The 14,174-nt window shown below is 33.0% G+C and overlaps 1 protein-coding gene across 1 annotated transcript; it reads left to right on the forward strand.

Moving 5' to 3' along the window:
• Positions 1-11,278: 11,278 nt before the first annotated feature.
• LOC131073597 (nuclear speckle RNA-binding protein B-like) lies at positions 11,279-11,680 on the forward strand. The gene has a single exon (XM_058010058.2). It carries the CDS (start codon positions 11,279-11,281, stop codon positions 11,678-11,680), a length of 402 nt encoding a protein of 133 aa, XP_057866041.2.
• Positions 11,681-14,174: the final 2,494 nt, after the last annotated feature.

The raw sequence follows: 14,174 nt of genomic DNA on the forward strand, positions 1-14,174 counted from the left end.
GGACAATTTTCTAGTAATAGATGAAACCTAGGTACTTTAAGAAGAAAAGATACTTCTAGAATCATAGGTATTTTTATTATATACATATTCTATATTAACATGGCACCTAATGGCACATTCATGCTTGACCATTTTTTGATTCCCACACCGCCTGCTTCCTTAGATTTGTATATTTTATCCCATACGACTAAGGGGATTTAATATTGATCATTTTCTGCATTCCAAAGAAATTTCTCATCCATCTTTCTACTAGTTTAAACAAATTTTGAGGAAGCTTCATCCTAGACATCACATTGATTGGAAGAGTTGATATTGCTAATTTCAGCATTATGATTTTCCCTATCAAAGTTAGCCATTCCCCACAACAATATTATAGTCTCATATCATAGTTGTTCAAGAGAGACCTCTAATATATATTGTTATTTGCTTCTAAAAACAATGAAAGACCTAAGAATCTTCCTGACAACAAACCAACCTTAAATCCAAAGATCTCCACAATTTCCTTTTGAATTCTTATATCAATATTGAAAAATAAAAGGGTAACTTCACGAGGTTGAGTCCACTTAGAGTGGAATTTTTAGACTTATCCAAAAACTAGAAAATGTGTCTAACAAAACTGAATCATGTTTGTTTGATATAAGATCCCATTTTGTGATGGGATCTCAAACCTAAATATATGAAATGGGATCTTGTTTCAAAAATAAAATGGGATCCCATTTCATATACGGTGTCCCATTTATTTTTAATATTTTATATTTTTTTATATTGATAATGACTTATATATACATGAAATATAACATTTAAGGATAAGGCATATTTTAATATGTATTTTTCCTTTGTATGTATATATTGATGGGATGATTGAGAGTGGCTTAAGATCTCTATGAGTTATAATCCAGATTCTAGATTTTATAAGATCTTATAAGTTTTTAGAGAGTCAAATTTCAGTAATTAACAAGCTCCTATAAGCATTTTATCGCTCTTTTTTATCTCATTCTCTTTATCTTCCTTGAGCTCTAGATCTATCTTTCTCCACATCACTCTTTGTCTATCCCCTCTCTACCTCTCTATCCCACTCTATTCTCTCTCTCCCAAAATCTATACATATTTATCTATCCTCTCTCTCCCAAAATGTAGACCTATCTCTCTACCTCTCTCTCACATCCTTAAATCTACTTTTTTTTAATCTATCCTCTCTCTCCCAAAATGTAGACCTATCTCTCTACCTCTCTCTCACATCCTTAAATCTACTTTTTTTCTCTTCTATCCCTACACACATCCACTCAATTCCTGCCTTCCTAGATACCTCTATTTCTCTATATATACCTCTCTATCTCTGTCTAAATTCCTTTCCCTCCCTCCTACCAAGTTATATTTCTCTACATACATAGATCTCTCTCTCCACCCCTCTCTTCTTTCATCTTTTCTTTCATCTCTCTTCTATCCAGTCTCTACCTCTCTATCTCACTCTCTCCTCTCTCTCCCAAAAATATAGTCGTATCTCTTGACCTCTCTCTTACATCCTTAACTCTCTACTCTCTATCTCCTCTCTTTCTACACAAATCCCCTCACACCCTTCGTACCTATATTTCTCAACATATACCTCTCTATCTCTCTCGACATACATACTTTCTCTCTCTCTCTCTCTCTCTCTCTCTCTCTCTCTCTCTCTCTCCATTATTGATTCACATTTTATTCATGATGATATTAAAGACTATCTATTAATCCAAGGTAGTTTATTTACTTCTTTACCATCTTCATACATAGAAGGGGCATTGGATGTTCCTTAAACATTGTATAGAGAAGATGATAAAAGGTTGAGAGGTGGTTTTCCCTATGGACATGATTCTATCATTCATCAAGTGTTGTGAAAGTGAAGAGTTTAAGGATGTGATAATAGTAACTCTTCCTAAATAGTGAACTATTGAGATCAGTACAATGCTAGATTTGTGGTGTATTTGATGTTTGCATTAGTTATCCCTGAAACCTTGATTTGTATTATTAGACTTTATTATTTTTGTGTGGTAGGTCATGTTTTTGATTAAGGAAAAAAAAGGGTTTTACACGGACCCGAAACCATAGAGTTACAAACAAAATATTAAAACATTAAGTTCACCACACAAGAAAGCTGGAAAGCCAGGAGGAAAAGCCAATTGAAACAGAACAAAAACTAGCAAAAAGAAGGCACAAAAAGGAACACTCTAACCTAAAGTCTTAAGAGTTTCTACAACCTCAGTCTCGAGAGCACACATATCTCGAGAAACTTTCCTCAGGTCCCAAATCTCTAGAGGCTTCATGTCCGCTTTCCTCTTTAGGTTGGCTTGAGTCCTTTTGGAAGGTCCATAATCCTCTTTTGTGTCCTTTTCCTCTTCAAGGTCCACAATCAGATTGCCCTATTGAGTCGCTTCTTGTTTCTCCACCATGGTACTCAAAGTAGACATCATTTGCTTAAGTATATTATGATTGTGCTCCATTATAGTATTCATGATACCCCTAATCTTATCTATTTTCCCTTCCATGTGCTTCAGTTTTTTCTCATTATCAATTTTCATTTTCTCCATAACCTGAATTGTTCTTTGTAAACACTCAGCCATCGATACCTTCTCTTCTTCAGTCCATAAATCCTCATTATCATTCTAGGTCATTCCTTTGGTTTCCAAATCTTCTAGCTTGATAGAGATGACTCTATTCTTGATGTTGAGCTCTTTAATCTCATGAAATACCCATTTGATCAGTCAAAAATAATCGACTGCCCCATTTCTTGCAATAGCCAAGATATCATCAAGGAATTACTTGTCCGATTTAAAATAATGATCATCTGGGTTGAGGTTACAAGGGAATCTAGGGCAGTTCTCCCTATCAGTAGCCAAATGTTAAGAAAAGGAACCCTTGACATCTTTAGAGAAATTAATGCTGTCATCGGGGGGATCTTAAGAGTAGGACACTGAATTATTCTGGGAAGTGTTCTTCTCACCTTTTAGTACATCTTTGGAGAAACACTTGGGAGTATCTTTAGGAGTATTAGCAGAGTCCTAATTTTTGCCCAAGGGCTTACTCGGTTTAATTTTCTTGATCCCCTTATTGTAAGAGGGGGTCTCCTCCTCCTCCTAATCCGAGTCTGAATCCTCATCATTCTTAGACATACTAACATCGGTAAAATAACCAAGTCAAAGGCCGAGATAGAGATAGGGTTTGACAAGGTAGGCATTTGACTATAGTCCTCACAAATCAATATAATTAGGCCCACATGCATCGCAAGATTTTTCCTAGAGCTCTTTCTATGAAGCTTAATGTCATGGTTCAAAGAACAGAACAAGTAATGGGTGAAGGAAACCCTCACCTTATGACGGAAGTGGTTGAGAAGGGAAAAGTGATAGCCATAAACCCTAGTGAATAGACCATCCAAAGTGATATACTCCATGATAATTCTTAGAACATCCCTTCGAATAGTCTTTACAGTCCTAAATTTGAAGTAATTGCTAGAAATTTTAACAAGAACTTTCCTCTCTTCCTTGAAGTTTTCAAAAATTTACGGACAACTTCATTAGAGAACTTTCTATCCCTAAATAATTTGAACCCCTTCATAGAGAGCCTTATAACTTCTCCAATCACATTCTCATCAACTTTTACCCTCCAACCAAAGAGAATAATTTCACCCTCCTTCCAATTATTCACAAAATACTAGGTGATTTTTGGGTCTAGGCCATGAAGCTTAACAATGAAGGGGACCAATCCCTCTCTTTTAATGTGTCTCCATACTTCGAGCTTCTTCTTACTCTTGTCACACACAGTCAGCTCAACCCATCTTTGCAGTGATATTTCTTCTGTGTCTGACAGCTTGAATGAATAGAGAACAAATTCAGTAGCAAAGCCAAAATGCCCAGAAAACGTGCCAAACTTTGTCACCTTTAAGTGTAATTAATGCACCTTCATCATGACAAATAAGGGCGAAGTACAATCCTTTTCCATATAAATCATAATTAAAAGGGAAAGCTTTCTCATGCATGATATTCAAGTCAATTAAGGCTCTGACATCAACACCAAGATAATTGTAGGTATGTCATGTATGTTGTTCATTTAGCTTTACCCTCATTGGCAAAAGAATGAGCCACTTGATTAGCTTCCCGATAAATATGGTTTATCTTAACTTTGTCAAAGTTGGTGAGGATGGACTTAGACTCTTCTATCTAAATATTTTTGAAATTCTTTTTATAAGCTAGGGTAGTAACATTGTAAGCACCTATGGCTCCAGAAATGTGGTAGGTCATGTTAAGGTTGTGCTTTGTTACGATTTGATTTATTAGTATAGTGTTGTAAATTATACACCATTTATTAGTGTGTCTAATTTTACACTCTCCTAGCACTTATTTTAAAATTTCCCTTTCTGTATGCATTATAGGACCTTTATTATAATAAATCAATATTTCATTCAAAATTATGGGCATTTTTCAAAAAAATATAATTATAGGGCTTGACTTGGATCAAATAATGACCCATAGTTGACCTAAAATAAGAAAAAAGACCCTAAGGAACATGAACATATATGATAGATAGAACAAAGGTGAAGACTAAAAAAGAAGGCTAGGCATAATACAATAAAAATTAAAAATTAAATATGGGGAACAAAAGTTCCCGTCCAACCTTGTGCAATGATGATGATGATGGGAAATATTGAGAGAGTGAGTCATTAAAACAAATGGAAACATTGAATTAGCCTCTGACATTAGGGGTGATGAGAAATTTATAATCAATAAATATCATTTCACACACATGTTCAAAGAGTTCATGCACATTTGTCCATAACCTTATATTATGAACATAAGGACCCAAATTTTCCAATCTCTCATTTGGAATATTCTCTTCCCTAAAGGTGTACATCATACAGAATAGATCAAGACTCATTAAGTTGCAATGAGAGTTAGATATGAGGTCACATACAAAATAGTCAGGAGTGGTTTGTCCTTTTGGCACCATAATAACATTATTAGAGTCACCTTATGTCATGACCTTTTTGAAGCCTTTATCTTTAGCTAATAATATATTGTGATGAACAACAACCACCTTAGTAAAATTAGAGGTTTGGAACCCTAAATTTATTGCATAAGCTAATATCATTATTCCATACTCATCCCTAAGAATGCCTACCCCTCTCACATGACCTAAGTTCCATTTAGATGAGCCATCAAAAATTAATTTATTTTAGTCGGTGTTGAGGGGACCTATTTTTCATTTGGTTGTTAAAATTGATATCTCACAAAAGGGTTTATTTACGAGGCAAGTAAGATTTAGAGAGAAAATTGTGAAAAAAGATGTGGTTGTTAGATCTTTTGCCAAAAAAGCAAAAAAATGTGTTTCAAAATGTGTGTATATGGTTTAAAGTGTGTAGGAGACTACCATGACCATGGTAGTTATTGAAAAAATATCCATCTAGGATGGATAAGTGTCTGATAAAGAAACTAAGAGCATAAACTTAAATAAATTTGTAGCTTCATAGGTAATTAGCTCAAACAGTATCAAATAAAGTTTACCAACTAGTGAGGGAGAAAGACTTGTAAACTATACTAAAATGAGACCAAAACCATTCTAAGGGAATGGACACAAAAATGTACACTTTACATTGTAGAAATCATAAAAAGTCTAATTTTTTACTATACAATATAAGAACATTTAACATTAACAAAACCTAGAGATAATGATGCCCAATTTAAAAATCGTAGATTTGATACATTAAAATAGTTGAAGTATTAAACTTCAATAAAATTCATAGGTTGCTATAAAATACTACAGGTTTACTGAAAATGCACCAAGAAAAATAACTTTTCCCTAAGATTAATCTAAACTAATTAAAAAAAAATCATATACTCATTATAAATCAATCTACACTAATTAATGTGCTAATTCAAGCTAGGAAACATAGAAATATATGTTGTTTATAAAAGTAAATACAATATATTGATCACTTAGCACTAAAAATAATGGTATTTTTTAATTTAAAAAGCAGTGTTAACTAGGGCGCCGATCCTTTAACATAATCATGAACTATCCACAACACATCAACAACAAAAATTAATTCAGACAAATGTTCAACTGAAATAAATAGACAAGAGTTTAGTAGTAATTAAACGACAGGGGCATACTTTGATAATAAAAAAACTAGAAAAACAAGACCTAAGATGTAAGGGGCCGATTTACAAGCCCCTGCCATGTCTATGATCTTCTCCTAGTCTTCAAAAAGGAATTTGTATAGTTCCTTGGCAATGTGTTTGTCAACTTATTCTTCAACAGTTTTGTTGTAGAGAAGAAAAAGTGTTAGTGTTCAACTGTGTAGAACCCGAATGCAAATGTTGTTGAATGATTTCCTATTGCTTATCTCTCACATCCAACCTATTGTTAATTGCTCGAATTTCCTCCTTCAGTCTCTGAATTTCTCCATTCGGCCCCAGTCTGTCAATGTGAAGGGTCTGCAATTCACCCACATTAGGTTCTGTGGGTTCTATATTCTGATTTTCCTTGAAATCCCTATCCTTGTCCTTTTCTTTTTCTTCTTGTTTTGGTGAATTTGCAGGTTTCTTTACTTCTGCCTTCCCAGGTACTTGCATAATTTTTCTAGGCTTCTAGGTTAGAGGCCATAATAGTACCTAGTTCCAACCCCTCAATGATATTGTCCAGGGTCACTTTCACCTAAGTCTTAGTAGGCTATGAGGCATCGGGTCCTAGAGAGAGGCTGCGGTCCTCCAAATCAACACTATTCATGCACACAACAACATTCTCTTCCCTTATGGGGTCTTTTACAGATTGCCCCTTGTCACCCTTGTCAGGATCTTCTTTAATAGTAGTATTAGTGTGGGTTTTACCTTTCTTTTTAGTGGAACCCTTGTAAGCTAGCCTATGAGACCTTCATCTTCCAAATGTGCTATCAATAGGGTCTTCCTCCTCCGACTCTTCAGAACTAGAATTATCAATGATAATTCTCTTATGTTTCCTAGTTTTTCCTTTTCTTTTAGAGCTAGAGGGCTTCTTGTCCAGCCTTGAGGAGAGGGGTGGACAAGTGGGAGTTCTCAACTTAGTAATGGTTACAAAGGAGGAAGGCATCATGGGGGAAGAAAATGCCTCATTAGAGAGCTAACAGAACATAGACGAGGAAAATCCAATAGAATATGGCGTCAAAGGGTGGGAGGCAAGAAAAGGGAGCTGAACAAGCATGATGTTTTTGGAAGGACAGAGGGCCAAATGATAATCGTAAAGCCTGGAAATTAAGCCCTAGTGGAGTGGAATACATATATAATATAAATTAAGCTTGTAAAATAATAGTGTTATACATATATAATGTAGTACTAACATCTATTGGTCCAATGCAGCTTGTCCTTTTCTCCTTGTTGATCATTAGAGAATTACAATATTCAAAAATGTCTTGGGGAGGTTACTGAACTATTGAGGTTAATTTCTCATAAGTCCTCCAAAATTGACTACTTTATGAGCTTGGATTATATGGATGCAAGTTCTAATGGGAATAATTTTTTTTTTTTTTGTGTAAATAATTATTCACCTTGGATATTATTACACCTTACTTAAGTTTACTTAGGAAATGCATTTAATAGTAGTTTGGGTATGAGACACTTGGGTGTTTGTGCCACATTGGGATAGTGTGTGCAGGAGAATTTCCACCCTTTATGGTGTTGATCTTATCTTATTGTTACATTCCACCTCATGTGGAATATTATATTATTTCTCCTACCTACCCACATGTATTTCCTACCTAGCCTTGTTTTTTATTGAGCCACATGTCATGTTTGTGTGCTCACATATCCATATAGCCTTTCCTATATAAGTAGGCTCATCTACATTGTTTGTATGGATAATCATGGGCAATCAATCAATTTCTTGTAATGATCCAGTTGATCATATTTTGCACCTTGATAGGATACAGTTTATTCATATCATATATTTTGTCTCTCTTATTTGTGCTTTTCATTGCCTCTTGATCTTGGCAAAATCTCACATGGTATCAGAGCTGGTCCATGTCTCACATGGTATCAGAGCCATTAGAGTGTCTTTGGTTTGCCAATTGAGAGAAATTTGATGCTATTTGGGGTTTGCATTTTGGAGCTTTCTATTGCAGGTTATTATTGAAGCTTGATGGGTCAAATATGAGGACACCATTAGATTGAGGAGGTCCAAGAAAGTCAGTTTTGGCTTTTGTTTCATCCAAATTGGACTTCGGAGGCCAAATCTAGAGGCATTTGAAGTTTTAAGCCATGGCGGAAATTTTCCAGAAATTATAATTTTGCAGGCAATTTTCAAATAGCGATATCTCACTCATCCGGACTCCTTTTTTCGAGCAATTATTTTTTTTGGGGGGTAGAATTTTGTGATCTGTACAATGGTGTAGGATTTTTTTAATTTTTGGATACAGGTTTTTTGGAAATCATGAAATCCCGATTTTTACAACTTTGGAGGCTTCATTTGGGCTCATATGGACTCCTTTTTAGGTGCCAATTTTTTTGAAAGTGCATAATTTTTTGTCTACTTTCATAGTCTGCCATTTGTTTGCAATGATTTTGAGTAAAATTGTACTTTCAGTATTTGGTCATTTTTGGCCTATTTGGTACTTGTATTTTGCTTGGATCTTAGTTTATATTAGTAGCAGTATTTGTTGAAATCTCTTATATCTCATTTTGAGAAGTTATAATAATTGAAATTAAAAGTTTTCTTCACCATTATTTGCAAGTGCCAATATGATCTTTTTATGGGGGGTCAGTTGTTCATTTATATCTCTTGGTGAAATTCCATTCGGAGGCATCTTCATCTACAGTATTCTATAGGGCTTCTTTGTTGGTGGCATCATTTTCTTGTTTCCACATTTGAATATTTTATCATGATGTATGCTCTTTCTTGAGCAATGTTGTACTCGCACTATCATAAAGTGCCACACCTCTTTGTATCTTGTCATTGTTGACTATTTGATGTAATCCTCTTATACACGTAGATTAGGAATATCTTGTGAGACTTGGTGCATGGCTCTAGTTGAGACTTAGATTGTACACATTTGTGCATGGCTCCAATGAGACTTGGATTGTACCACTATTTCTGCCATTTCTAAGTATCCAGATGATGCTCACAACAGGTTGTCTCCATGCCTGATCTTCTTTTTGTTGTGGCGAGTAATTCATCATCATCGACTTGGTACCTGGTTTTTTCACACTTTGACATTATTGGTGCAGCATTGGCTCTCTTTCTTCCTTATGGGGAGGTATTTTGGTCATCATCATTGGACCATCTTTGTAGGAGATTCGACATTAAGGAGGGGTTTCATGGTCTCTTCTTCTCTCTTATGGGGGGGACACAATTTTGTTCTTCTCATTCATCATTGAGAGCATTGTGTGCTTTCATCATCTCTCTTTTGGGGGAGGGTTTTTTCCCATTGGGTTTTTCTCTCTTTCCTCACTTTATGAGAGATTGCATTTGCATTTGTACATGGGTACCTAACATGGCCTCGTAGTCGGGACCCATTTTGCATTGCTTAGTTGCATTGTAGACTTTAATGCATTCCCCTAAGTTGCACTTAAGGCGGGGTGTTGGTGTAAATAATTATTAATCTTGGATATTATTACACCTTACTTAAGTTTACTTAGGAAATGCATTTAATAGTAGTTTGGGTATGAGACACTTGGGTGTTTGTACCACATTGGGATAGTGTGTGTAGGAGAATTTCCACCTTTTATGGTGTTGATCTTATCTTGTTGTTACATTCCACCTCATGTGGAATATTATATTATTTCTCCTACCTACCTACCCTTGTTTCTTATTGAGCCACATGTCATGTTTGTGTGCTCACATATCCATATAGCCTTTCCTATATAAGCAGGCTCATCTACATTGTTTGTATGGACAATTACGAGCAATCAATCAATATCTTGTAATGATCCAGTTGATCATATTTTGCATCTTGATAGAATAAAGTTTATTCATATCATATATTTTATCTCTCTTATTTGTGCTTTCCATTGCCTCTTGATCTTGGCAAAATCTCACATTTTTGTGCTCCAATTGAAATGTTTCTTTAATAACTACTTCTTGTATGTTCTAAGAATTGAGATGCTTATTAGGTTATTCTAGGATGTGAATTAACATTTAAATGGATGTCTTTTAATAACACCACATAACAATAGTCATGCAAAACATGCATTATATTTTATGAGCTTGGATTATATGAATGTAAGTTCTAATGAGAATATTTTTTTTGTATGTTTCAATTGAAATGTTTCTTTAATGATTACTTCTTGTATGTTCTAAGAATTCAAATGCTTATGAGATGATTCTAGAATGTGAAATAATGTTTAAATGAATGCCCTTAAATAATAGTACATAAAAATAATTAAACAATCCATGCATAAAATTGGCTTGTGGTAGGAATTGAATGGTTATGATCAACAAAATTTGAATTTGAATTTTAAAATTTTGAGGATTAGTTCCCTATACTGTGTAAGATTTATTTAAGACAATCAAACAACAATATCCATGCATGGAATAAATAACTAAGTATGGAAGAAAATATAGACATAATGATTAGGTAAAATACAAGAATATATGTAGATATAGATAAAACATATGAATATAAATGAAAATATTAATATATTTTTTTTACAAAATGCATTCAATTTCACACAAAATTACATTATTTATCGATATAAATAATACAAAAAATATTATCTTAGACTAATTCTAAATCTAAATTTAACTGACAGGTATACATGAAGAAAAGTTGAAAAAGAAAGTTTCTTTCTCTAGAAATAGGTAATTTGAAAAATGTTGAAAGTGATACAAAACCACTAAAGGTCGAACAAGAAACTTTCCAAACTCGTCTAAATCTAAGGTCAGCAAAGTCTAAAGTCGAAAAGGACTGTATCCGTGCAAACCAAGTATTAAACAACAACAAATATTTTACTTGGATGAATTTTCTACAATCCCAATGGCTCTCCAATACTAACCAGGAAAAGTATTGATTGAATGACATCAGTTAAAAAGTACAAATTTAATAAATGACGAGAGGTGACACATGATACAAATGAAATAATAAGAACCGGTCTCCTCAAGAATGTGTCCTGCGGCCTACTTAATCTTGAGACCAAGTCTAACGTAAAACCAGTTGCCTATAAATTTTGTACACCAGTCGTCAGAGAAAAACATAAAATCTTTCTTTCCAAGCTTTACTGTTTACACTGCAGAGAAGCTTACAGACTCAATCGATTAAGGGAGACGGAGAATTGTATGAATACCCATGGAGGAGGCCAAGAAGACAAGGACTGAAAGCAAAACAGGGATCAGAGGTTCGAAACCCAGCCCTCTCAAGGTTTCCAAGGACTCTCACAACTGTACAAAGATTAAACCTGTGATTATATACCTCCGATCTCCTGAAGTGATACATACGCAGCCTAAAGATTTCAAGGCGGTTGTGCAGCGACTCACAGGCTGCTCTTCCTCATCTTCTTCTTCTTCTTGTACTCAGCCCAGGGAGGATTTCACTGCTCTTCAAACAAACCCTAAGGCTTTCTGTCCTTTGGAAAATAAAGACACCCCTCTGCAACCAGTATGGCCCAATGATTGCCTTTCTCAACTAATTTCTCCGCCATGGAATTCGCTTGGAGAAGAGTTTGATTTGGACATGCTTTGGGATCTGTAGCTGCTTTTACTCTCTTCGTCCTCTTCCCATTCCTTTAAACGGAATTACAGCCCTTCAATTGCCCTCTGTGATTTGGGCAATCTTTATATTCACTGCGTTTCCCTCTAACTCTTCTGTGTTACTAGTCAATGCACAAATTCTTTTCTTCAAATTATCTTTGCTTCATTTTTTTGGGTAAATGAAGTATATGGTGTCACCATTCATATCATCTTTTGAATAATCAAGCCGACATTGGCATGTTTTACAAGGCTCTTTTATTTTCCAGCTTTCTTTATTCAGTGGTGGTCCTTTCTCATACGTTTTATAAGCTCAGATCTTTTATTATTACACAAACAATGTCTTACACTAACATAAAAAATATTATATTTTGCCAAATCATAATTTTTATTTTAAATTTTATGACTATTTACATATCCATAACTAATCATAAGTATACCTTAAATAAAGTAACATTAAAATCTATTGTTCTAATATTATATTTAGCAGTAATGATACTATTTAATAATCGTATTTACTTAAACAATAAATTATTAGTAATGAATAATTCAATCTTATCATTTGTTCATAAAATAATTATTTATTAAATATAAAATATACAACTTAGATTATAATATTTAGTTTTTAATTTGATAATCATTTTCATGTCAATATTTAGTAATAAACATACCAATAGTGGTATCATTTATTGATAAGTATAATCAACATAATATTAATAATACTATTTAGTAACCAAATAATTTTTGAGCAAAAATAAAGTAAATAAATCAAATTAATTTCTTTTCAAAATTAATAAAAAAAAATATAAAATTTTAAATAATGTATATACTATATATTGATAAAAAGAAATATTATTACATACATATTATATATCTCAAATATTACTATTAATGTGGAATCTAATGGTGTGAGTGTGTTATGTAATGTTAACAAAAAGTCTTACATTTCACTTTAAATTCAACAACCATCTAAATGTAAAATTATTAATATTAATTATAAAAATATTATTTTCAAATAAACACCACATAAAAGAAAAAATATGTCTACATGAAAATTATGATTTAGATAGAAATATAGAGAAAAAATTAAAAATATCTATTTTTAAAAAATATCGTAATAGACATTAAGAATAATTTAATATATATATATATATATTATTTTTTTTTTTTTTTTTGAATAATGATAAGAATTTTAAATCTTAAATAAAAAAATAAATTCTAATAATTAAATTTAATAAATTAGATTCAAACATTTTTATTAGGGAAAAAAGTAAATGATATAGACACAATCAAATTTATGTCTTTGTATGTTTTAAATATAATTTATAACAAAATGAAGTAATTTTAAAATAATTAATTTTTAATTATATTAAGGCTATATAATTGATAAATATATAAGTAATATATAATTTATATATATGTGTTAAAATATTGTGATAAAATTTTATTCAATTTTTAAAAATCTTAAACAAAATTAATATAATAAAATAAAAATATATTTAAAAAAAATCTAATTACAATGAGATAAACTACACAAACAAACATAGATAAAGAAACTAATATATTTAAAAAATTATGCTTTTAAATTACTCTTACATAATTCAAATAAATTCATATCATTATAATAATTCCTATTATATGAAGCCTTATGGAATTTAAAGTATACAAAATTATTCTCATTTATCTATCTAATACTCCCTCTCTATATCACCTAAAATAAAATTTAAATGGAATAAAACTTATGTTTAGAGGTTGCAAATCTAGGGGTGGACTACGTGGAGGTTAAATGGTGGATGGAAATGAAAAGTTTCTCGAGAAACCTGTGTGAGCTAACTAGAAAGGACGTTGAATTTATTGGCCACTCATTACCAATTCATAATAACACAATGTCGCTGGGATAATATCGTTTGGTGGAAGTTTTTCACACCTCCCAATTCTAGCTATTCTAGAGGCTTCACTTGTTTCTAGTCTGGTTTGCTGCTGTGTGTTCTGGGTGTGTTTTCTTGCACTTTCATATTTATACATTTCATGGGGGCGAAAAGAATATGATGGAACCTACCTCTTTTGAGAACTGGAAAAGGAATACTTAGGTTTGGAATGAGATTTTGAATGGGGGCCTGGTGCCGTATAAGGAAAGATTGAAGGGGAATTTGTTGAGTGCTATTGAAGATTTAGTGAGAGGCTAGGATAATGGTATCCTAAAGGTCTATGATGCTGAGTTTAGGATTGATGAAGATTTTATCGCTAAAATTACTAGTATGTAGACAGAGGGAAGGAAGTTTAATAGAGAACGAAAATCTGTTGAAGAATCTATCTCTACTTTCTTCGACAAGAAGGAGTGGGATAGGGTTCAGAAGATGGCTGATGGTGCCTACAATTGGAAGGATCTTCAAATGCCTTGGTTCGATGTGGTGGAGGTTATTATGAGATACATCACTCTTGATGGCTGGTATGTGAGCATTTTTTCCTACCACTTTATCATTTTGAATCACTTCAGG

This window comes from Cryptomeria japonica, chromosome 11, assembly GCF_030272615.1.
Source record: "Cryptomeria japonica chromosome 11, Sugi_1.0, whole genome shotgun sequence".
NCBI classification, from domain to species: Eukaryota; Viridiplantae; Streptophyta; class Pinopsida; order Cupressales; family Cupressaceae; genus Cryptomeria; species Cryptomeria japonica.

What these genes read in the sequence shown, in the direction of transcription:
- LOC131073597 (XM_058010058.2), top strand. Translation starts at nt 11,279, where the DNA reads ATGGAGGAGGCCAAGAAGACAAGGACTGAAAGCAAAACAGGGATCAGA.